General features: G+C 59.0%; 1 protein-coding gene across 6 annotated transcripts in view; it reads left to right on the top strand.

The window, feature by feature from the left end:
* Window positions 1-25,342, top strand: part of SH3BP2 (SH3 domain binding protein 2) — a 39,593-nt gene that overhangs the window by 3,213 nt on the left and 11,038 nt on the right. The window contains exons 2-3 of one of the 6 annotated variants that reach the window (XM_044767936.2): window positions 13,223-13,274; window positions 24,833-24,972. In XM_044767936.2, coding sequence (XP_044623871.1) covers window positions 24,837-24,972 — 136 coding nt within the window. In that variant the 5' untranslated portion in view covers window positions 13,223-13,274; window positions 24,833-24,836. Of the gene's footprint in view, window positions 1-13,222; window positions 13,275-14,502; window positions 14,719-15,720; window positions 16,069-22,852; window positions 23,032-24,832; window positions 24,973-25,342 lie in introns of those variants that run through there. The other 5 variants (XM_070506359.1, XM_014832838.3, XM_070506361.1 and 2 more) reach the window with 5 other exon arrangements.

Genomic DNA, 25,342 nt, shown 5'->3' with positions numbered 1-25,342 from the left:
CCCCAGGTCACGGACCATGCTGGAACCTACTGGCAGGACTGGCGCTTCTTTCACCCCTAGCCCCAAGGTCCAGAGGTGACTGACCCTCGGCCCATGTGGCCTGGCCATGGCAGATTCCAGCTGTCCTTGCCAGCTGGCCTCCTGGAGGGTGTGGGCTGGGTCACCCGAGGCAGTGGCCTAGGGAGGCTGCGGCCGGAGGAGTTGGAAGGGCACCTTTGTGGTGTCCACACCCCCCTGCCCTGCGGCCATGTTCCAATTCCGAGAAGTGCCCTCTGCTTCCCTGTGAATCAGATGTTTATTGTGTGCGCCAAGCCCTGGGTGGGGGCTGTCCACTGCCAAGCACGCCTGTTCCAGGCTGCTGGGTAGGGTGCAGGGTGCCTGCCTGCTCAGGCCTGCAAAGGGAAGTGAGTTCCCTGCCCCAGGATCTGCCAGGCTGATGGGTGACAGCCTTGAGGTGGCAGCATGCTTGCCATGACAGGGGTAGGGTCCCCCACAGACAGGGGCTGAGCCAGCCCCAGCAGGCTTCCCCAGGGCTTCTCCCAGGAAGCAGAGGGGCTGTGTTCCCAGTGTGGGAGTGACCTGTGTCCCCTTCATATCTGAGTGACTCTCTGGGCTTCAGCTCCCTCCATGTGAAGTTGGGTAAAAACAGTTCTAACTCATGGTATCCTTGGGGAAATTAGATGAGATGCTGCCGAGGAGCCCTCACTGTGGGCGTCTGGAGCCCTGTGAGGGGCCCCATCGAGGCTGCAGCCCCAGACCCAGGCTGGGGCCTCCCTGCCCTTGATCATGCACAGATCCTACAGCTCCATTTTGGGGATTTCCTCCAGCTTTGCCTGAGAGGATGTTATAATCCAGCAACCCTGTTTCATGGCATCAGAGGGCCATGTGTCCTTACACAGTGGGCTGCCCAGGGCCCTGCCCACTGCCCTGAGCCAGGGGTAGAAGCCAGCCAAGCCGCCAGCCCTCGCTGCTGCCTGCCCCCAGCAAGGTAGGGAGAGGTCCGGGGTCGGCCTGGGGCCTGGAATGCTGAGGTGGACCTTGACTTGGCTGCACACCTTGGGAGCCCACGGAACACCCCTAGTCCACCTGGGGCCCCAGATGGGGGCCTGGGCCTTTGCCACCCACCTCCAACCCCTGCCTCTGGGGCAGTGGTGGACTGCCTTCAGAAAGCTGCTGCCCTCTGCCCTCTGCTCCTCTCATACAAGCCAGGTACCCTGTGTACCAGGCCCTGTGCAAGGCATGGGCCCACGGCAAGGCGTGGGCCCCAGTAGTGGACAGGCCTGCAGGCCGGAGGGCCAGACCTGCTGACAGATACCCACAGATAGCAGCCCAGTCTGTCTGGCCCACCCTATCACTCTCTCCCTCAGATGCAGTTTAATAAAAGCCTAGGTGTCTGTCCTGCTGGGTGCTCAGGACCCTTCCCCACACCCTAGCTGAGCTCCTCCCCTGAGCCCCAGCCTGTTCCCTGGTCACCATATTTACCTGTCTGCCTCCCCCTGCCTGACTGACTGGGAGCTCATGAAGGACAGGGCCACATCTGGGTGCCATGCCCAGCGGTGCCATGAGGGCAAGCATGGCTCTCCCTGTGGGAAGTCCCACTGTGAGCCTCCCAGAAGCTCCTCCTGAAGCGCCAGCAAGTGGTGGCCCCGGGCAGGGCTCTGCAGGCTGCAGGCAGGGCAGCCGCTGGGCCAGGCGCTCTCTGTATTTGTTGCTCTCTGCCTGGGTTTGACTCTGTGCTCAGCATCCAAGACAAATGCTCCATCATCCTGGAAGGCCTCTGCTCCCCGGGTTGGCGGAGTTTCCAATCGAATAATACTGGGTTGTTGTGCTGCGGCCTAGCTCAGAACTCTCCAGGTTTCCATCACAGTGTCCCTCCCACCCTCCACCCCAATACCACCTTGCCACCCTGTCCTGGCCTGCAGTAGGCTCCAGCTGCCGCAGCCCTCCTGGCTCAGATAGGGGACTGAGGTCAGGTTTCTGTGGGGTCCCACCCTAAATGGAAGCGGTTCCTTTCTCTGTGGCTGTTCCTTCCTAGAGATGTATGTTGGGGTAAAAACTGGGGTCAGCTTGGGCTCCCCCGAGATGCTGGCCACAGTGGGGACCTCATCTTTGGGTCCCAGGAAGCCAGGCTCCGAGGCAGGGCCTGGCAAAGTTCGATCTGCAACAAGTAAGAGAGTGATGGGGAAGGATCCAGAAAAGCGGGCCTGGACCCCTGAATGGACAGGAACTGGAGGGAGGCATCACCTTGTCTCCTGAAGAATGTCTCTCCTTAATCCCAGCTGCTTCCTCTCCTCCTACTTGAGACCAGAAAGGGAAGACTTTCCGGAGGGGTGAGCAGCTGGTGCTGGCTCCCTGTATCCCCTGTTGGTTGGGCAGATGCGGTGCTGGGGTCCTGTCCCTTGCAGGCAGGTCCTTGGTCAGCTGGGTGGGTTTGACCATGGTGAGCAGAAGATGGAGTGGCCACGTCCCCTGCCTGTCAGCACAAGACAGGAGGTGGCTTCTCATTGCCATCACCATGTGGCCTCTAGGAAGGCAGGATGGCTGCCTGGTGCTGGGCAGGATGCATGGTAATGACCGGGCCATGAGCTGGACACAGCAGAGGGCCTCAGAGCCTCCACAGTCAGTGTCAGGCCACCAAGGCCTTGCTGCTTATCCACCCAGCTCCTGTCCAAGCCGATGTGCTTGGGGGTAGAGCCTCAGCCTCCAGCAGGGGAGGTATCGCCACCCACCACCCTGCACCCCACCCTATCTCAGGACCTTGTCTGTGCTGTACCCCCACTGGCCACCCTTCCCCCACAAAATCTTCCTCCCCCTCTGCCTCCTGTTCTCTCTCAAATCCCACCTAGGGTAAGGATACACTGCTCCGGGGGCCCTCACCCCAACAGTTTGCCACCTGGCATGCACCACAGCTGGGACCCCCAGTGCCGGCTCCCTACCACACAGGGGAGCTGCTCCAGGGTCGGCCGTGGGGACAGGAGACCCTGGAATAACTTCCTTTTGGGGCCTCATCAGGACCCGGCCCAGTTTGGTTCCAGACGCTGGGGTGCAGCTGCCAGAGGAGCTTCTGTCCTTCAGTCAGAGGAGCTCTCTCGGGCCTGGGGATGGAGTACAGGGAGAGCCCCAGGCGGGGGCAGGCCCTGGGTTCATGCCCAGCTTGCCTCAGCTCCAGTGGCCCTGGTGTTCTCCTGCTGTAAGATTGCGTGAGGGATAGAGCCCATCTTTGAGTTCCCCAACCCATCCTGGGGTCCCGAGCACCTGGCCTCAGAAGGTTTGCCACAAAAGATCAGTCTTCCCATTTTCTTAAGAATGTGACCAGGAGGGTGAAGTGCTGTGGTTGGTGGTGGCCATAGCCACTCTAGGGGCAGGAAGTCGCTGGGGAAGGAAGAGAGTTGAGAAAGAGGCCCCTTCCCCCCTGGGAGGATCTAGGAGGCCCTGCCCCAAGCCCAAGGGTCCTGCCAGCCAGGCACCCAGGGGGCGATGTTCCGGGGCTGGAGTCTTGGGAGGCAGGAGGAGACGGCCTCACTCCAGGCCCAGGCCAATGGCCTCCAGGTTGATTCACCCACCCGCTACAGACCTGCACGGGGCCCTCCTGGGTGGTGGGCCTGGGGCTGGCTGTGGGGAAGCGTCCAGCCCTGGGTGAGTCAGCAGACATCGTCCTGGCTCTTCCAGTGGGCAGCACCCAAGAATGGTGCAGGAGGTGCCATGTGGGGCATCCAAGGTCAGGCTCCTTGTGGTGGGAGCAGGAAGGGGGCAGGAGGGGCCAGGTGGAGGGGTCCGGCAGTGCGATGGTGTGGAGGTTCTGAAGGAGAGGCAGAGGAGGCTGGAAAAGTCGGGCCTGGGGGCACGGGAGGGTTTCTAACAGGGACTGCTTTATGTTTTCAGAGCTCACCCTGGCATCTGGCCACCCCGCCACACACACACAGCAGGGGCTGTGAGGAGGCTTGGGCAGAAGCAAGTGTGTCTAGGTGTGTGTTGGGGACAGGGGTCAGCCAACCAGGGTGGAGTCAGTGAGCCCCACTGAGGGGCTGTTGGGGCTGGGGGAGAGGCAGACCTGGTGAGACTGGGGTAGTAGTGGGGCCTGGTAGTACTGATTCTGGCCCCCCACCCCGTCTTCTTTGCTGGCTCTTCTGGCTGCCAGTGGTGTGACCCCATGGCTGTCTCCCTGGGCAGGGGGAGGCTGTCCCCATAGTACCCACTGAGCCATGCCCCGTTCTCCACCCAGAACAGGCTGCCTCAGCCCTGTGACAGGTCCTCAGCCAGGAGGAGGCCTTAGGGACTGGCATTTAGGAACTAGGTTCCTGGCTCTGCTGACCACCAGAAGCCATCTTGCCTCTGGGAGCCTCAGTTAGGCTGAACATTAGATGAGGGTATTTGCCCTCCGTAATGCCCTGTGGGGCAGACGGCAGGGCCAGGCGGGCACTTTGCTTGTGGGACATCTGGTGGAGCCTTCTAAGGCTCCTGTGCCAGGGCTGGGATGTGGGCAGGCTGGGCAGATGGGAGAGCTCAGGCCCTGGGGCTCACACAGGGCCGAAGCTTTGGGGTCCAGGCACCCTGACTGCAGCCTCCACCCCTCGGAGGAAGGGCTCAACCTAGAGTTCCCTGCAGGGAGCTATGAGGATGAACCTCCACCAGAGGCCTTCTTCAGCCCCGCACTGGGCTGTGGGACCCCCCCCCCGCCCCCGCAGACTACCTGGGAACCCCTGAGTTCACCACTACCTGGCCTGACTATAGGGCATCAGGGGTGTCTTGGGGTGACCTGAGCTGGGACCGAAGACCAGGCAGGAGTTCGTCAGGTGGGGACAGTATGAGGCGGTCAGGGAAGGACATGGGAGGTGACCAGCGTGGCTGGGCACCAACCGGGTGAGGCCCTTGAACTTGAGGCTAAGCACAGTTGCCTTTGAGAGTGTCCTTTGCTGTGGCTGGGACAGTGGCTCAGAGTGATCGGGGGTGGAGTAGAGGAATGGGAGGGTGGGGGTGGGGTGCAGGATCCCACAGGACAGCTGGCCTTGGAAAGGGGACAGTGGGCAGGATGGCTGGATGGAGACCCCCTGTTCTCTGCCCCCTGCCCTGTCAGTCAAGGACTGGGCACACACTGCACTGGGAAGAGCAGGGGAGCCTGGAGCTGGGCCCCTTTCCCGCCAACCTGGGCCCACCGCCAGACCCTTCTCCTCACTGGACCTCCAAACAATGGGGCAGTGTGAGGGCGCCTGGGGACAGTCAGGTCAGCCGGGCCCACTGTGGGCCCATGTGAGGGGTGCGGACAGGATCCAGTGGCCGGCTGTGAGTCATCCAGTCCAGCGCCGAAGCCTGGGGTTCCCAGGCCAAGGAGGAACACATCACTCTCAGTTCCCCAGCCTGGGGGGCTGGCCTGCCCCTCCTTCCCTCTTTCACCCCTCTGTCCGCGCCTCTTCCTGCATCCTCTCTGGCTCCTGCTCTTCTGGGCCTGTCTCTGTGTCCCTGCCTCTGTCCGGCCAGAGACGCAGGCCTGGGAGTGGCTGCAGCCTGCTCCCCCAGGCTGCTGCCCGCCGCAGCCTGAGCAGAGAGGCTGACCCGTCACCTGGGTGCTCCCCTCTCTCAGCCTGTGGGTGACCCCAGGGGTATCCAGTGAGAGGGCAAGACCTGGCCCAGACCTGAGACCTCCTGAGGCCAACCTAAAATTTACTAAGGAATAAAAAATGACCAAAAGCAAAAGACAAGGCAATAAAATAAAAAACTCAGAGAGTAAAAATTAATCAAAGCATTAAAGAAAAAGAATGTTTGAATACATTTTAAAAATATTAACATCAGGGATAAAGGGTAAAAGTAAATGGATTAAAACTGAAGAAAGAGGCCGGCCTGGTGGCACAGCGGTTAAGTGTGCACGTTCTGCTTCTTGGCAGCCCGGGGTTCGCCGGTTTGTATCCCAGGTACGGACATGGCACTGCTTGGCACGCCATGCTATGGTAGGCATCCCACATATAAAGTAGAGGAAGGTGGGCACAGATGTTAGCTCAGGGCCAGTCTTCCTCAGCAAAAAGAGGAGGATTGGCAGTAGTTAGCAGGGCTAATCTTCCTAAAAAAAAAACCCAAAAAACAAAAAATTGAAGAAAGACCTAACCCTAAAATGCTGAAATGAGTGGAGGAGGGAAGAGACCTTGTTGTGCAGACTCAGCCTGGATGGGTCCCAGCCTGTGGCAGGGTGGGCAGGAGGCCAGAACCCCGCCGGACAGAAGGTGAGCCTGGCTCCTGAGTAAGTGAGGGGTCCCTGACCCAGGAGCCCTGACCTGGTGAAATGCCATAAAATGCCCAGGAGCTTTATGGTTTCCTGTGGTCCCAGGGAAGCCAGCATGGCACAAAAGATACTAAAGAGATGAATAATGGAGCAGATGACAGTACAACCAAGGCCACTGACTGCCACAGGGGTCAAGGCTGGTGTCCCTGGTGGCCTGCCCTATGATGCCCCGGTAGGTGGCTGCCAGTGTGGTAGGCTCTCCGGCTACCCTGGCCTGGCACCAGCAGACAGCAGGTGTCCATGCAGTGTGCCCGTCATGGCTGACCTCTGGCCTCTACCCTTGGCTCCTGCGACAAGCAGTGGAACTGAATCTCTCTGGCCGTCTCCCCGACTCCCACCCAACCCCAGCACGAGCTTCATGGCCTCAGCATCCCCACTGTGTTCCCTTGTTGTCACCTCATCCTGGTGCTGGGATCTGGGCTGAGTGGGGTGCCCTCCCTGCTCCCCAGGGGCTCTGAGATCCCCTGCTGGGCCAAGTGCCTGTGGCAGAGACCCTGTGAGCTGTCTTATTGTGTGAGCTCACTGTGTTATTACCAACAAGCCCATTTGGGGGATGAGCAAGGCTCAGGGAGTAAAGTGATTTGCACCAGATCCCAAGTGGAAAGAAGTGAAGCTGGGACTGGAGCTTAGGCCTGAATGGTGCCCTGGCCTGGATGCTCAGTTCAGGGCAGGTCTGAGACCTCATCCATACTCAGCTGGGCACGTGGCCCTGACCAGTGGTTCTGGAATGGACCTGCTTCTGTCCCTCCTGTCTGAAGCTCCATGCCTCCTCTTGTCCTGACCCCAGGTCCTTTGCTCAAGCTGTTCCCTATCCAAGACATTTTCCATGTATCTCCTTACTTGGCTACTTCATGTGGAAGACTGCTCTCAGGATGCTGGCTGATGTGTCACAACGTCTGGGTGGAACAGTTGTCACAAGGGCGTGAGTCAGACGTGGCTGTCTCCCCAGCAGATTGGGAGCCTCACATGAGGCTGAAGCCAGCTTGGATCCTGGGGAGAAAGGTGTGGTCTTTGCCCAGAGGTGGCAGTGCCCTGACTGCCTCCCTCTGCCACAATGCCAGGAGAACCTGGGGGTCAGGGTAACACTGTGTGGAGAGAGACAAGGCTCGCAGGAGCCTAGCCCAGAGGTGGATGACGTCATACCATTCTTTGTCCCCTCCCGCTCTCAGTTTTCTCCACTGCCCGGTGGGGTTTGGCCACTGCTCTGGAGGCCCCCCTTTCTGTCAGGGACCCTGTTCCCCGAATAGCTGCTCGCTCCTCTGCTTCATTTGAATCTCTGCTGAAGCGTGGACCTCTCTGTCCACACAGCCCCAGTACAGAGCCCTGGGCCTTGGCAGTTCTTCCAGTGCTGAGCCTGGCAGCTCCTGCGACAGCCCAAGTTACCAATGGGGAAACTGAGGCCAGGGTTCTGCTTCTTTGCCAGAGCTTGTTCCAGTGTGAGTACCAGGGGTCCTCAGCCGAGGGAACTGGCAATGGTGAGCTGGGCTCAGGGTGGGGGCTTGTGGCCTGCAGAGTCTCTTGACCAGGCTCCCCATAGGCTCTGGAGATAAGTTTAAAACAGAAGTACAAGAACAGGCCAGCATGCGCCCACCCCCAGGCCTCCCTTCCTGCTGATGCTGGCCCCTGCGGCGGCCTCCTCCCTGCATCCCCACGTGGTGCATCCCACCCCTTTGTGCCCCAGCCTTCTGCTCAGATCCCTGACCCCTCCATAGAGCCTGAGGGCTTCCTCTAGCTGTCCCGTGGGCTGCTGGTCTTCTGCCCAGATGGAAGCCAGCGCTCTTCCCGAGAGTAGGCCATGAGGCTCCTTCTCCTCCTCCTATGCCCCTCAGAGCCAGGCTTGACAGGAAATGCTGGGCTGCATGGTGTGGGTGGGGTGGCCCCAGGCTGTGGGTCACATGGACAGTGCTGGCTGGGTGGCCGCGGCTGCAGCCTGCTCAGCCTCAACTTCCTCATCAGGAGAACAGGAGAGTGTTCACCCTTGGGCAGCTGAGGACTGAGTGGGCCACGGAGCTAAGGCATTGGCACGGGGCAGACATTCCGGGGGGTGTGTGCTCCCTGGCCCGCCCCATAGACGTGGCCCTCCTGTAACAAGAGGTGACCATAGGCAGGAAAGCAGCCCCAGCCTTCACAACCCCCTGCCTTGGCCTCAGTAAGTGAGGAGTCTATCCCCACAGGATGTGCATGCAACACAGGTGTCCCCAGGATGGTCTGGTCACTGGTAGCCTCTGCTCCTAAGGATGCCAGGCTGGGGCTGGTGGCAGGGACCAGGCCCTCCACTGGGGGGAACCAGGCCCTGGCTGGCCCAGGAGGCACCCAGCATCAGAACCGCCATCTGGAGTCTTCTCAGGCCCAGTGGGGTGGGCACTCACCAAGTGTGTGCTGAGGGGGCCAAGGTGACGTGGGAAGGGGAGGGGGGTGCAGGCTGGATTTGGGGAAGTCTTGCCCTCTCTGGGTTCCTCGTCTGGCCAGGGGTCAGCTTGACTCCGACCTCAGCGGAGACAGTCTGTTTCCTTCTGGGGGTTCCGACAAAGGTCATCAGCAGATTTCCCCCCAAACACACCCCCTTGGCCCCTGGAGGGTTGGCAGCAGTGTTGGGCAGCCTGGTCTGCCCGGGGCTCAGCCCGCTGGGTGCTCAGGGTGTGAGGGTGCGAGGTCTGGACCCTGCACGTGCTCTGCCGGTGATGATTGCCTTGCTTTGTGAACAAGAACTCTGAGGCTAGGAGAGGTCAAGTGCCTTGCTGAGGTCACCCCAGGGGTCTAGGCCCCTGGTCTGTGGAGACAGAGCTTCTGTGCTAACATCCATCATGCAGGATGGAGAATTGGGGATGCTTGGGGTGAGAGGAATGGTTTAATTCAGCAATTGAGTCTCATAAACTGGACCCCATGGAGAGTAGGGCGCATCCAGCTAATCAGGGGGCACATGATCTGTTCTTGCTGCAAGAGGTACCCAGCACCTGCTGCATCCTGGGCACACTCCAGGGGCAGACACATGGAGTAGCTGGGCCCTGGAGCTGAAGTCAAGGGAGGGGCAGATAGTCAACAGATGAACTGAAAATGCTGCAGTGCGAGCACGTGAAGGGGGGAGGCAGCCTCTCCTAGGAGCTGAGGGAGGGGTCTCACACGTGAGTGGAGGCCTGTGTAGGAGAAGGGCAGGGGCTGTGTGTGCAGGTAATGGGTCCAGCCCAGAGGCACTGCGGTCTGGACGAGGGGCTGCGGAGGCCGTAGTGGGGCCAAGGAAACAGAAGGGATGGCTCTTCAGGCCGAGTGAACTGTGGGGCAAAGGCATCCATCCCCTTTGGGTAGGATTACCAACACTGTGGGAATGTGGCTCAGAATAGGACCAGTGGTGGGCAGGGAGACTGGAGTGCGGGAGGGTCTGGACCTGCACTGGTGGGATGGGAAGATGTTGCCTGGCTTTTAGCAGGGGTGGTTCGAGAGAATACTCTCTCTTCCCATCATGATTGTGATGATGATGTGGCCAACAGAACCCCAGTGACCAGGTGCCCTGTAGTAACCCTGCCTACCAACCATGACAAGTGGTCCTCCGGACAGCACCACTCTTCAGATGAGGAGGCTGAGGCTCAGAGTGGGCCACAAGGAGGAGGGGATTGAGTCAGGCCTGTTTCCAAGGAAGCCTGTACTCTAACCACTGTGACACCCTGCCTACCAAGGTCACGTGGGTGGAGCAGCCCTCTCTTAGTGGGCAGGAGTATCAGAAGGGGAGACACTGGTGCAGACAGGACTGAGTGCCTCTTTTGGGGGCAGCTCCCTGTGCCCTGTGCAGGGCCTGGGCCTTCAGGATGCCTATGCTGGGTGCCGTGCTGGGCAGTGAGCCTCTTCAGGCTAGATGGGGCAGGGCTGGCGAGAGGGGCGGGCTGCATCCGTGGGCGAGGGGCCGGGAACACACGTCAGCACTCTGGAGAATTTTTTCTCACACGATTAAAAGGTGGAAACTTGTCAGTGTTATGATGAACTGAAGTGTGAATCCTGAAACGCCTCTGCTGGCTTGTGGTTTGAGGCAGGGGAGAGGCTCAGGCGAGTGACGATGCCAACCTGTGCTCCCTCCAGCCCGCTCGCCCTTCACCATGGCCCACCCTGGACCTCATCCCCAAGACAGGGACCCTCGGCCTGGAGCTCCTGCCAGCCATCCTCCCTCCCACACACAGGTTGCTTCTTCCTGGCCAGGCCAGAGTTCCCTCCTGCAGAGCCTCACCCTCTCCCGGGCTCTGCTGGAGCGTGCTTGGCACCAGGTGAGGGGCTGCCTCCTGCAAGGGCCCCCAGCTCTACTCTGCATGCTGAGCCACCCTTGGCTCTCGAGACATGCTGCCCAGCTTGGGCACTTTTGCTGGAGGCAGAGACACCAGGCCTGGGAGAGGAAGGCCCCGGGGTTCTGTAAGGCTGGTGGGGCATCCATGGATGTGTGGGCATTGAGTCCTTTATGGGGGCAGAGCTTGAGGGCTGAGGGTCCCAGAGTAGAAACCCCATCCCTGCTTCTAGTTTGGCCATCATCCTCAGAAGCGCAGGCCCATGCGTTCAGACGTGCATGCGGGCCTCTTTCTGCACTTCCGTAATTCCCTTCATCCCTTGCACATGGGAGTGGCCAGACTGCCTCCCACCTCCGTCCATCCTTGGCAGCCCTGAGAAGCTTGTGGGGGCCTTCTAGACCCCAGCACACCACTGCCTTGTGGGGATGTTGGCTGGCTCCCACTCGTCAGCCTGTTCTGTTTTGCAACCTCGAATGCTTGCCTGGCGCCGGCCAGCGGCTGATCTCACCGAGCAGAGGTCCTGGGGCATGGATGGGCCTTGGCTACAGCCACACTGGACATCAGTTCTCGTTCAGGGTTAGATTAGCTCTAAGTTGCACTTCTTCACTCTGGCTCTGAGGGATGGCCTAGGCATGTGCTGGTTACAGCCACGTCGGAGGTTTGGCTGTGTGTATAGACGTGACACTGAACCCATCTCTCCATCCATTGGCCTATCTCTTGGCCCTGCCGTGGGACAGGCACTGACCCAGGCCCATGGGGAGTGCTGGGGATAAGCATGTGGTGACACTCTGGTACGCAGAGCTATGCCAGTGACTTGGAGATTTCAGAGAATGGGGTAAGGTTCTAGATGGTCCTGTTCTGAAAGGATGAGGGAGCTTTTGTTGGAGAGGATTCGTTTTCCAGGTGGAGGAGACTGCATGTACCAGGACAGGGCCCAGGGCAGGTAGCATGGGCCAGACCCCGTATACTTGAGCAGGGAGCCAGCCTGGCCTCTGATCCGTGGTGGAAATGTCTTGACTGAGCCAAGGAAGGGCTGGCCAGAGCTGTGAATGAGAGGCCAGGAAGTGGGCCCAGCAAATCTGGTGGGTATAGGCCAAGCATGGCATCTGACCCCATGCCCAGGAGGGGTGGGAGGTCGTGAGCCAAGCCTGTGGGCGGCTGTGGACATCCAGCCTCCCAGCCAGCTCAGATTTGCCCCATCTGACTGGATGCCCACAGCGGGGCTGCCCGTAGAGCCAGCCTCTTCCTGACCGCAAGGCCAGGACTTAGATCAACTGTGAGTGGAAGCCCGCAGTTTGTCCAGGGAAAGGACTTTGGCGAGTCCCCGTGTATACTAGTTTCCCATGGCTACCCTAACAAAGTACCACACGCTAGTAGCGTAAAAACCAGAATTTAGCTCTCACAGTCTGGAGGCCAGAACTCCAAAATCAAGGTGTCAGCAGGGCCACACTCTCCCTGGAGGCCCTAGGGGAGAATCCTTCCTTCCTTGCTTCTTCCAGCCTCTGGTGACTGCTGGCAATCGTGGCTTCCTTGGCTTGTGGCAGCATCACTTCAATCTCTGCCTCTGTCTTCACATCACCTTCTCTTCTTCTTTTTTTTTTTGAGGAGGGGAAGATTAGCCCTGAGCTAACTGCTGCCAATACTCCTCTTTTTGCTGAGGAAGATTGGCCCTGAGCTAACATCCGTGCCCATCTTCCTCTACTTTACATATGGGACGCCTGCCACAGCATGGCTTGCCAAGCCATGCCATGTCGGCACCCGGGATCTGAACTGGCGAACCCTGGGCCGTCATAGCGGAACGTGTGCACTTACCTGCTGCACCGCCGGGCCGGGCCCTCACCTTCTCTTCTGTATCTTCTCCTCTTCTGTCTCTTATAAGGACAATTATCACTGGATTTAGGGCCCATTTGGCTAATCCAGGATGAGATCCTTAATTACATGTGCAAAGATCTTTTTTCCAAATAAGGTCATGTTCATAGTTCCCTGGGGTCAGGACTTGGGCATATCCCTTTAGGGGTCCTTCTTCAGCCCACTACAGTGAGTGACTCTGGGGAGAGCCCTGCCCTCTAGGCCACCTGTTCCGTCTTCCGAACAGGATGGTGGCCAGTACCAAGTTCCCAGGAACACTTGCCGCCCTGCTCTGGAAGGCAGGTTGCAGCGCCATGGTATAGAGACAGGAGTGAGGCCCAGAGAGGGGAGGGGGCTCATGACCGGGTGGGCAGATCTTAGAGATGGCTGTGGGCAGACCCAGGCCCTGTGGGAAGGACTGATGCAAAGCATATTATTTTGAGAGCTTGAGGTTTTCCCCATTGGGGGGTACCAGCCACCCTTCCCCGGGCCCAATGCCCTCCCTGAGCCTGACAGGCACTCCTTGGCACCTCCAGTGCCTGAGCTGCCCCTGAAGGCAGCAGACAGACACAGGGGTCCTGGATGCCTATGGGAGAGCCAGGGCTGGGTTTCCAGGGACATGAGTCACTGGCGGTTGGCCCAGCCAGTGGTCCTCAGGGTTCTCTTGGTCAGTGCGGGTGAGGATAGGACCAGCCTTGTGGGCTGTGAGTGCCGAGGCAAGGCAGGCGCCACAGCTGGCTACAGAGGTGGTGGGGCGCAGGGCATGTGCCTCGCTCCTGAGCAGGCTGAGGACCCCAGGAACCCAGAGTAAAGGCTCTCCCTCCCTCTTCTTTTTCAGGCTACCCCTTGGCCCCTTCCTGGCCCTTGCTGGCTGGCTCCTACCCTCCCTGGTAAGTGCCCTGCCTCTGGCATGGTAGGGTGATCCCCAAGCCTGGCCTTTGAGGCACCAGCCCTGGGGGGTGGGAGAGGACCTGAAACTTGGCAAGGGTGGAGCAGGGGATCAGAGCTGCCTGACGTAGGGCCCCGCCATGCCACCCCACAAACCTGGCTGCTTGGATGCTAGTGTGGGATCATCTCCATGGTTATTTCCAGCACAGTGTAAACGTCATGGGGCTGCCGTTACTGCAGGAGGGGCCCTGAAAGTCCTCTGTTTCCAGGAAATGAATGAAATGCTGTCTTGGGAGATGGGAGGGCACATGGAGAAACTGAGGCCCAGAAAGGAGGGGCCTGTGGAGGTCACACAGCAGCCCAGGACTCCTGACCTCAGCCTCCTAAGGGGAAACTGGGGTTGTGAAGGGGGCAGGAGCCCTGTCCCTCTGCTCTGGGCTGTGACTCCCCCTACAGCATCTGGTGCTGGGCTGGGGGCTGGGTGGGCGTGGCCCTTTGCCCTTTGCCACCACTGCTGAATTGATGTGCATGGGGGCCCTTCAGAGGGCAGGGTGGGGGGTTGGGTAGGAATCTGGCTCCTGTCTTAACCCCAGGCCTCCTCATCCATCCTTCCATCTGTCCAGTGAGGGGTAGGACATCTTAGTGGGAGCTGGCTGGCTCCCGGTTCTTATCTTGGCAGGTTCTCATCCATACCTGCCCTCCCAGCCTCTCCAGGCCTCGGCCACCTTGTTGCCCATGGATTCCTCCCAACTCTGGGATGATGCTCACCCTGAGCCCCTGCCCTGCCTTTGGCTTCCTCACCCCACCCCTGTCCCAGCCAACTCCTCCTCCTTGGTCAAACCTGGCCCCTTCCCTGATCCAGTCCCTGCTGGGTCCCATGGCCTCCTCATGCCCCTACCTCATCCAGAATTGCCCCACTGGCTTGTCCTGGCTGGCTCACGACCCAGGGTCTCCTCACCTGCTATTTTATCTCAACCCTCAGCACTCATTTCACAGATTAAGAAACTAGGGCTCAGAGAGGCTAAGCCAATAGCTTGAGGCCACACAGCTGACAAAGGATGGAGGGAGGCTCCAGCTGTGTCTTACTCCTGGGCCCGCTACCCAGCCTGAGCAGGCTGCAAAGGGGAAGGAGAAGGGGAAGAGGCCCCACTTAACCCTCCCCATCACTTCTATCTGTCTGTGGCCAGCTTTCTGCTGAAGGCACAGTCTGCCTTCCGCCACCACTGGCACAGGCTGGGGGAGGCCAGGGTGATGTGCCCACCCTGAGGAGAGCTCAGCCACAAAAGCCCAAGTTCCCCACCTTCCAGGAGATAGCAAGTGGTCTGTGATCCAAACTGGCCCCCAGATGGTGCAGGGGCCTTGGCAGAGGTCTGGGGCTGTGGACACAGTGGGAAACAGAGGCCCCCCAGTCCAGGAGCCACCCTCCTCCACTGCCCTGACACTCAGGTATGTGGGACTGCTAGGAGCTGGCACAGCTGGGTATGGGGGCCATGCCTTAGGAAACCGGGTGGGCAAGATGAGGCGTTCGTGACTTCTAGGGACCCTGTGGTCTGCGGCCTCTGTCACCCTCAAATCCTGCTGTGGAGGTGGCCCAGAGTGCTCCTTCCTCTAGCTGGTCCTGCCCTCCGTGGGAAAGGTATGACCTTGAGACCCAAGCTCAGAGGTGGGGGGTGTGGGGGTCAGCCCTGAACAGCCTGGGCTTGAATCCTTGCTCCCCAGCTTCGTGGCTGTGGACCTGGGCAGGAGAGGAAGCCCAGCTTGGGGGGCAGAGCAGGCCAAGGAGAGGCTGCATTCTGAGTGGAACCCAGGGCAAGGGCCAGGGAGTGACAGGAGCACGCTTTGTCACTCAGGTCATAAGTGCTTTCTAGTAAGCCAGGTGTTCACAGAACCAGCAGAGAGTGGTGATTGCTGGAGGTGTGTGAGCCCAGCTCTGTCACAGAGCCTGCGCCTGGGCGGGGAGCAAAAAGGCCTTGGAGAGAGGGAGGGAGGGTGATAGGGAAATGCCTAGGCCCAGGCTTGGAACCTGGTTTCTTGGTCCCTGGTGTCAAAGGGCAGAGAGGTGGCCACCTTGAAACTCAAAGGTTCTTGGTGCAAGAGACAGCCCCTCTGTGTGGCTCAGAGGGCAGAGCTGGAAGGCAGCGTCTGTGTTGGTGGAAGGAGCACCCTGGGGGGGTAGTGAGCTCCCTGTGTGGGGTGTATTCGCTGGCTTCATGCCAGGCGGGGTCTCTGGGGCCAAGGAGGCTGGGCTGTGAGGGCCTTTGGTGGTTTGCTAGGGAGAAAACCCTAGTTTTCTAAAACCAAGTGTGCAGAGGCGGCCATGGGGGGACCGGTGAGGAGCTTCCTCCCAGGGGACACAGCTGGGCCCTGGAGAGCTGCGGTCTCTGACCACAGTGAGGGGTGGGAGCGGGGGGGCTGCTAAAACACAGCAGACCAACAGCACCAGTGGGGCACAGCCCTGGACTTCACAGGGTGGAAGGCAGGAAGTGCCGGCTATCCGGGGCTGCCCAGGGACCCGGCAACAGGAAGTCCTGGGCGGAGAGGAAGCCCTAGCACAGCCCTGGCGGCCACAGGCCCCAGATAGAGCAGGCGGCCGTCAGCAGGAGGGAGCTGCAGGCACAGCCACCCTGGCAGAGCTCCGGACAGCGCAGGGGCATCAGGCCTCACCGGCCTGGGGGATGCAGGCCACGGCCCTGTCCCGTGGCCCCTGAGCCACATGGCCTCCCTGGGTTCCAGGACACCTACTCCCAACGCATCGCCAGGCAGGAGAAGAGCCATGTGCTGGGTCAGTGCCATCAGGTCAGTGGGATGGCCCTGGAACTGGGGGCTCACTCTGGAGGTGGTGCCAGCTAGCACCTGCAGAACCTCTCGGGGAGACCCCACATGGGAGCCAGGGCCCTCACTGGGCTGGCAGTGGGGGCCCACGGGACCCTGGCCATGGGCCCTTGAGAGGCAGTAGGCTCTGAGAAGAGGTCTCCGAGCTGGACAGGGCACGGTGGGAACCCAGGGAGGCAAGCTGCCGCTAGGTCCCCTGCCCCCGTCATGTGCCACTCAGCCTGCAGCCAGCAGGGAGGCGGGGGCCAGCCTGCTGGGGTGAGGCGCCAGGTCAGGGTGAACCTCACCCCCCGGCCCACCCCACTGCCGGGAGTGGCCTTGGCGTTTGGATCCTTTGTGCACACATTGTGTGTGAGTGAATGTGAGTGTGAGCGTGAGAGTCTGGGTGTGAGTGTGTGAGAGTATGCACATGTGAGGGTGAATGTGTGAGAGTGGCTGTGTGTGTGTGCATGCCCATGTGTGTAGGTACACACCCTGAGGACAGAGAGTGCTGTGCGCACTCCGCACTGCCCACCCAGGGTCTTGGGGACGGGGCCTCTCCTTGTGAATCCCAGGCCGTGCACCCTCTCTCTGGCGTGGCTGGTCATCGGCCTTCACAAGAGATTTTTGGTTTTGATTCTCTTATAGAGAAAGATTCTGGGAAGAGGAAGGGGGAGGAGAAACTGAAAGGGAAGCACAGCTGAACTGAGTGGGAGGCGCTGGAGCCCCTCTCCCTCCCCGCGGCTATGCATTCCACGCCACCTGGTGCCTGTGTGTGCCAGGCTGGGGGTGTGGCTTAGCGCTCCACCATTTACTGGCCGTGTGACTTGGGCGAGTTACTCAGCTTCTCGGATCCTCGGTGTCCTCATCAGTGACGTGAGGATGACGCTGGTTCACACCTCAGGGTTGTTGAGACAATGACGTGGGGTGATCCCTGAGAAGCACAGAGCCTTGGCCATGGCGTGTGCCCAGTGTGCTTGGTGCGAGTCCTGAACCTTTCCTGGCCTCGGTGTCCTAATCTGTAAAATGCGAGTATAGTACCAAGCCTGTGGGATCTAACGAGCTGTCAGGTAGAACCTGGCACTGGGCTGGTGCAGGCTGGGGGTGGTGGTGATTCTGACCTGTGCCCAAGCTGCTTGCCCAGGGCACTGGGGGCCCCCGATGAAGGGTCTCCTTAGCCCCTGGAGGCTGTGTGTGTGTGTGTGTGTATACATATGAGTGAGTGAATGAATATGTGTATAGGTATGAGTGTAAGTGTGCATAAATATGTGTATGAGTATATATGAGTGCGAGTGGGCTTGTGTGAGAATGAGAACCTGTATAAGAATAAATGTGTGTTTGTATACGCATGTGAATGAGTGAGTGTGAGCATGTGTGAATGGGCATTGTAAGCATATGAGTGTGCGCACGTATGAGTGTGAGCATGTGTGAATGGGCATTGTAAGTGTATGAGTGTGCGCACGTATGAGTGTGAGCATGTGTGAATGGGCATTGTAAGTGTATGAGTGTGCGCACGTATGAGTGTGAGCATGTGTGAATGGGCATTGTAAGCGTATGAGTGTGCGCACGTATGAGTGTGAGCATGTGTGAATGGGCATTGTAAGTGTATGAGTGTGCGCACGTATGAGTGTGAGCATGTGTGAATGGGCATTGTAAGTGTATGAGTGTGCGCACGTATGAGTGTGAGCATGTGTGAATGGGCATTGTAAGCGTATGAGTGTGCGCACGTATGAGTGTGAGCATGTGTGAATGGGCATTGTAAGTGTATGAGTGTGCGCACGTATGAGTGTGAGCATGTGTGAATGGGCATTGTAAGTGTATGAGTGTGCGCACGTATGAGTGTGAGCATGTGTGAATGGGCATTGTAAGCGTATGAGTGTGCGCACGTATGAGTGTGAGCATGTGTGAATGGGCATTGTAAGTGTATGAGTGTGAGTGCTCATGTATGAGAATGCGTGCATGTATTTGTCTGTGCACGAGCATGTAAGTGTGCATGCATGTGTACAATGAGTAAGAGCGTGTTTGTGGTGTGAGTGTGTGAATGGGTGCACTGGAGGGCCTGGTTTCTTCTCCACTGGGGCTGGAACCCCCAGCCCCACCTTGCCCTGTGGCTCTGATGAACAAACTAGCCTGGTCACCACTGACGGGAGCCCCCTGACACTGTGGTCACATGAGACGCCAGCTCACTTACCACAGCCAGGGCCATGTCTGCAGGTGTCAGAAAGGAGAGCCCACAGGAGCCCAGCCCTCCAGGGCCCCTGCTCTGCTGTCACGCACGGGCTTGCACCTGTGCACATGTGTGCACACACACCAATGTACACACACCTAACCTCCCTCAGCTCACACGCATGTCCTTTATGAGGGAACCATCTGAGACAGACCGGGTGTGTGTGGAGCCACAGCTCACGTGCGGGCCTGTGCAGGTGATGACTACACACCCTCCCCAGGGCTCACGGCCCCAAGGTGGTAGGAGCCACAGAGCCTGTATTCCTGGAACTTAGTGGGGGCTGTCTCTGTGGGACTAGTGGTTTTCACCTGCCTGCTATGCGCCTCTCCCGCCTCCCCCCGCCACAGCCTTGGGCCTCAGGTCACCTAGACCAATCTCAACTTTGAAAGAAGGTAGGGGGTGAGCACAGCAGCAAAGACCACAGAGTGTGCCCAAGGTGCTCCCTTCCCTAGTGTGTGCATGTGCACACACACACGTAGGCGTGAGCACACATCCACACATGCACATACACAAATATCACACACCTTTGGAAGGGCTCACAGAGCCCAGCAGCCACCACCACACCAGCCCCCCAACACAGGCTGACCTGTGCCTCTGCCAAGCCTGCCCCAGGGAGCCCCTCTGAGCTTCAGGGAACAGAGACCCCCACAGCATGGCAAACCCAGAAAGCGAGTAATGACCCTGCTGCCAGCTCCTTGGGCGGCCTCAGTCACTCCTCTGTGGGGGCAGATGCCCGCAAGGGGATGGAGCTGTCACTGTGCTGCTGGGGTATCTGGACACTGAGGAATGGACTCTTCCATGCTGGCTTTTAACTGCAGGAGGCAGAGGCTCAGTGGAGGACGAGCCGGGTGAGATTTGAACCCAGGTCTCTAGCATTCTCCCTGACAGCTCCCACCCAGGGTGGCTCAGCGGGCACCCTCAGCAGCATGGGGAGGGGTCCCCACTGGGGTGTCTCACTGTCAGGAAGCCAGTGGGGGCCCCTGGAATGAATGAGTGGGGTTTAACCATCAGGTCCTCGGGGCTGAGGCAAAGCCAATGGCACTGAGGGAGACAGCCAGGGAGGCCAGGCTGGCCAGGAGTGTGGGTGTCCCTTGGGGACTCCTCTCAACTTTCCCAGGCACTGAGGGAGCTGGAGTCTGTGAGCTGGACTGGAATTCCCCAAGAGCAATGTGGCCACCATGGTCACCATGGCCCGTCATCACCCTCACCCTCAGCTGCCACTTCCCCTTTTCTGCTCCAGCCTGGCCTGGCTCTGGGCTCCTGGTCAGGTGCCAACCCAACTCTCCCCCTGGTGCAGGACAGGGCCAGTTGGGGCCAGAGGATGTGAGGGCATCAGGATGGCCTTCCCTTTGGATGGTCCATTCTCTGGAGAGGGACTGTCCCTGAAGTGAGGACATTCCCAGGAGAGATGAAGCACAACCTGGTCGTGTCACGACTCATTGTCACCACCCAAGGTCAGTGAGTGGCCACCTAAGAGCCCCCGTCCTGCCCACAGAGGGATGGTGGCCAGATGAGAGTGCGGTCCTCACAGGCCTGTGCTTGCTTGGCCACTGAGCTGAACCAGGATGAGGCTGTGTGCTGCCCCAAGTCCTCCCCACAATCTCGCCCAACCGGGAGGAGCAGTGGGCTCTGTTTGTCCTCACAGCAGCTGCCCCCACTCCAACACACATGCCAGGTCTCCTTACAGATTGGGGAGGATGTGATACACCAGAGTGGGGCTCTGTTTCAACTTCCTGTGCCTTGTAGGCAACCCCAGTCCCCACCATCCACCAGGGTCAACATTCTGTACCTCCCTTGGGGCTTCCTTGGTGCCCCTCTGTGCTGGGCCTGCGCTGGTGAGAATAGGGGACAGTGAAAACCTAGTGTCGTCAGTGTTAAGCAGAGGGAAAGCTGTGCTCACCCCACAGAGGGACATAGGACACCCTAGACGTCATTGAAGACTGCCTGAAAGAGGGGACTAACTTGTGTTTCATTTATTGGTTGTTCATTGCTAGTATATAGAAATACGACTGACTGAGTTTTGTGTGTTGATCTCATATCCTGCCACTTTGCTGAACTCATTTATTAGTTCTAATCATTTGTTTTGTTTTGTTTTGCTGAGGAAGATTGGCCCTGAGTTAACATTCACTGCCAATCTTCCTCTTTTTGCTTGAGGAAGATTGTCCCTGAGCTAACATTTGTTGCCAGTTTTCCTCTATCTATCTGGGACACTGCCACAGCATGGCTTGACGAGCAGTGTGTAGGTCTGTGCCCGGGATCCAAACCCATGAACCCTGGGCTGCCAAAGTAGAGCACATGAACTTAACCACTACGCCACTGAGCCAGCCCCTGTTCTAATCATTTTTTAGTGGATTCCTTGGAGTTTTCTGTGTACACAATCATTTAACCTGTGATTAGGTTTACTTCTTCCTTTCCAACCTGGATGCCTTTTATTTCTTTTTCTTGCCTAATTGCTCTGGGAGGAACCCCCAGTACAATGTTGAGCAGAAGTGGTGTGAGCAGATGTCCTTGCCTTGTCCCTGCTGTTAGGGGAAAGCTTTCAGTCTTTCACTGCTGAGCGTATTTGCTCAGGGTTTTTCGTAGACGCCCTTTACGAGGTGGAGGAGGTTTCCTCCTCTTCCTAGTTTGTGGAGTGTTGTTCTCGAACAACAATCATGAAGGATTGTTGAATTTTGTCAAATGCTTTTTCTGCGTCCATTGAGATGATCGTGTGGTTTTTGTCTTTATTTGATTGATACGATGTATTACATTGAATTTTGAATGCTAAATCAACCTTGCATTCCTGAGATAAATCCCACTTGGCATGGTGTGGAATCCTTTTATACGGTGCTGGATTCGGTTTGCTAGTATTTTGATGAGGAATTTCTTGTTTTAATTAGAACTTTTGTTGGTTTTTGTTTAATTTTTTAAAAATAATTAATTTTAAAAATTATGGTAACATTGGTTTATAACATTATATAAATTTCTGTTGTATATCATTATATTTTGATTTCTGTGTAGATTACATTGTGTTCACCACCCAAAGACTAATCACCATCCATCACCATACACATGTGTCCAGTCTTGGTGAGGATTTTTATGTCTATATTCATAAGAGATATTGGTCTGTAATTTTCTTTTCTTGTGATGTCCTTGGTTTTGGTATCAGGGTAATGCTGGCCTCATAGAATGAGCTCCTTCCGCTTCTGTTTTTGCAAGGGTTTGTGAGGGATTTTTGTTCATTTGAGCCAACTTTTGAGGGCTGAGTTACTTTGATTGCAGCTGCAGGCAGTGTGGACAGAGACCTGGAGGTGGGTGCTTGCTGGATTTGGGTAATGGGAGCCATGGGGTCTGGCTGGCGCAAGCGCACAGGAGGTGGAGGGCAGCAGGAGAGCCTTTGAGAAAGGTCCACAGGGGCCTGATCTGGAAGGGTCAGGCAGGCATGAGGAGGCCCTGGAGATTCAGAACAGTGCAGTGATAGGAATGGCGTGTGTGTTGGAGAGTGTGCCGTGTGGAGGATGATGGAGGGAAGAGACTGGAGGTGGGCGAGGGAATCAAGGAGAGGAAGTGGTGGGGGGCTGGCCAGTAGTGGCCAGGCAGGGTGGCTGGGAGGAGGAGGGGGAGGTGGTCTAGGGGTCTGGGTACACTGCCAGGGGAGGGGTTGGCAAGGGCGCTGTGCACAGAGGCACAGAGGTGGGATGGAGCCTCTATGTGGAGAGGCTGCAGTGAAGGGCAAAGGTTGGTTGCAGTGGGAAGGGGCCAGAGAACCGGCCTGAGGTGGAGGCTGGGAAACCAGGGAGGGGCGCCCAGTACGGACAGCCCGGTGGGAGCAAGGCCCAAGCTGTTAGAACTACCCTCTGCCACAGGTGGCCCATCTCAGTGGCAGCCTGTATGCTGGTGGGAGGTGGAGGAGGCAGAATGTCTGGGAGGCCAGCAACGACCTTCACCAGCCTTTGGCCAGGCTCCCGGGGGTGTTCTGGGAGAGGAACTCACATATGCCCAAGCAGGGCTGCCAAAGACCAGACCCCTGACTCCTGCAGGGAATCTGGGGGTGGAGGCCTATCCGGGTAGATAGGCCAAGCAGCCTGCCCAGTAAGGGGCTCGAGGAACCGCAGATCTGTCCGGGAGCCCGAGTGCATGCCAGCTTGGTGGGGGCTCTCAGCCAGCCAGACGCGCTTCAACCCCACCACAGCCCTGAAGGCAGGGCGGCCACCACCCCCATTTACAGAGGTGCAGACTGAGGCTCAGGGAGGAGAAGCCACTTTCCAAAGGGCGCTCGCCAGCCAGGAGCCGGGTGGGATTGAGACCTGGCTGGGGGTCTTCCAGCCGGGGGCAGTCGCAGTGCTGGGGCTGTGAAGCGCGCTGCCTCGCTTGCATCGGTGGCTTAGTTCTGGGCTGCACTGTAGACGTATACTTCGCCGTCCGCGCCTCCCAGAGCAGCAGACGGGGAAACTGAGGCCCAGCGGGGCAGCCAGCGAGGGATGCCGGGTGGAGGGGCGGGGCTCCCCACCTGCCCGCCCCCGCGCCCGCCCGCGAGGGGAGGAGCCGGCGCCCGGGCCGGGGGCGGGGGCGCGCGGCATGGCGGGCGCGGGGCTGCGGCCCGGGAGCTGGGGCCGGCGGGAGGCGGGCGCCGGGGACGAGGCGGCGGCCTGGGCGCCCGGCCCGGGGCCTTGTCGGTGCGCGCAAGGGAGGCGGGCGCGGGCCGCCCCCCGGAAGCCGGCCGTGCCTGCCGCGTGGACGCCGTGAGTACCGAGCCCGGACCGGACCCTGTGCCCCCGGACCCGAGCCAGCGCTTCCGGCGAGAACAAAGGCGGGCGTGGGCCGGCCCCGCGCGGGCGGGCGGGCGGGGCTGGGGGCTCCGGGCTGGGCGCAGGCCGTCGGTCTGCCAGCACCTCCCCGTGGGTGGGCGTGAGCGCGGGCACCCTTCCCGTCTCCCCCGGAGGGCTGTGTCCTGGCGGCAGGCGCGGGGGTGGGCGTAGGGGTGGCTGCGCCTTTCTTTCGAGCCTCCGCTGTTGGTGGGGGCCCAGGCCCAAGGGGTTGGCTTTGTGTGCAGATGGAGCCGGAGGGGACAGCCTGGTGACTTAGGCAGAGGTGGTGGCAGAGGAGCAGCCCGGGTCCCTGGAGGGGTGAACATTTGATGAAGGGTGCTGGTTCTCCAAGAGCAGAGTGGTTGTCTTTGTGTGTGTGTTTTTGGGATGGGACCTGTAGTGGTAGGAGTCGCAGCTGGACTGGGTCTCTGGGTCTGACCATAACTGCTCCACCACTGGTGCAACGGTGACGCTGACCACACCCCTGCCCCTCCAACTCCACTGGGCCCCCTGGAAGGACCAGGCCTTAGCTGGGTGGGGGCAGGCACAGACAAATCAGTGCAAGGTTAGGTGCTGTTCAGAGGGACCAGGGGTGGAGGAAACCCGGAATGTGCCTCACGGAAGACAGGACTCTGAATCTGGGTCTTGAAGGACAAGTAGGAGTTCTCCATGTGAGGAGGGGTAGCAGGCATTCCAGGCTGAGGCCAAAAGTGTGAAACAACCTGGCAGGTTTCAGGGAGAGCAGCTGGAGGGTGAGTAAGAGGCTGGAGGAGGGGCAGGGCCTGACATGTTGGGTCCTGTGGAGCTGAGTTAGCCCTAGGACAGTCAGCCTGTCCCTGGTGACGGAGTGCTGTGTGGTCCCTGGGGAGTAATGCCCCAGGCTGTTGGGAGACAGGGTGATATCAGCCAGCCCACCAAAGGGTCATCATGGCCACTGCTGAAGAGGGTGTGCTGCATGCCAGGCTGCGTCTGCTCTGCCCTCCCATTTTACAGCTCCAGCGACTGAGGCCTAGGGGGTCCCTAGAAAGCCAAGACAGGACCGGAATCTAGGTTGTCTGACCCACGAACTGGAGGTTCTTGGCTACCTGCTTTCCTGCTTTGTGGTCTCAGAGCCTTAAGAAAGGGATGGACAGGAGCCAGCTAAGGATCGGCAGGAGTGGATTGTGGGGCATTTGGGGGCCATGCCCCTCACTTACTCCCTGCTGAGAGTCAGAGCTGGTGGAGAGGGTGCCCAGGGCCTGTCCCAGCCTCTGTACCTCTTTAACTCCCTCCTTCAGGTTGTGACCCCTGTCACCTTCTCCTGAAAGCCCTCCCTGACTTCCTGTCTAGGGGAGGCCCCCTTACAGGGTCACCTGGCATTCGGACTTGGGGTGTTCATGGCCTAAGGCCTGACTTATCTGGGCCAGGGGTTTTCTGAGTTCATTTGCTGCTCTACCCCAGCCCCCATGAGGCCTTGAGCTCAGTAGGTGTGTACTGAATGAACCAGTGACAATGAAGGAACACAGCTTTCAGAATCCCTGGGGCCCAGGTATGTGGCTGAATGGACCAGGGGCCGACCAAGTGGACCAGGTCTCCCTGAGGTCCTGCCTGGAAGCCTGAGCCTTCAGAAAAGGGGTTCTCACCTCCTGCCGCTTTGAACCTTCGTGCTGCCTCCAGGATGTCCCCCCTGCATGCCCCTAGCCAAGCCATCTTCTGTCTCACACACCTGGCTGAGACGTGTCCCCTTTTGTTGCAGCTTCATGGCGTCCGAGGAGATGCACTGGCCCGTCCCTATGAAAGCCATTGGTGCCCAGAACCTGCTAACCATGCCAGGGGGCGTGGCCAAGGCTGGCTACCTGCACAAGAAGGGTGGCACCCAGCTGCAGCTGCTCAAGTGTGAGTCCCCTGGCAGTGGGGGGTACCATGGGAAGATGTGGGGACAGGGCTGGTCCCAGCTCTGCTGACCCACTGGGCCTCCTTGGGCAAGCAACCACCTTCTCTGAGCCTCTGCTTTCTTATGTGGGGGGCCCTCTGGAGTTTCTCTTCTCTCCCTGGTGGTTGGTACCCCCTGGAGGAGCTGAGGTTGGCCTCCCCAGCCCCAGGACTGTGGGAGGGTCTGGGCTGGTGTAGCTGGGTAGAGATAAGACTGGCATTTGGTGCAATGTGCTGACTGGTTGGCCAGGGGAGCTTCAGCCTCTGGCCAGGGCTAGGGGCCCTCTGCATGGTAGGTCTGGCCACTGGCTGGTGCCCTTGTCTTATCTGGTGG

Source organism: Equus asinus, chromosome 3, assembly GCF_041296235.1.
Source record: "Equus asinus isolate D_3611 breed Donkey chromosome 3, EquAss-T2T_v2, whole genome shotgun sequence".
NCBI lineage: Eukaryota > Metazoa > Chordata > Mammalia > Perissodactyla > Equidae > Equus > Equus asinus.
This window is presented reverse-complemented; position numbering and strand designations above follow the sequence as displayed.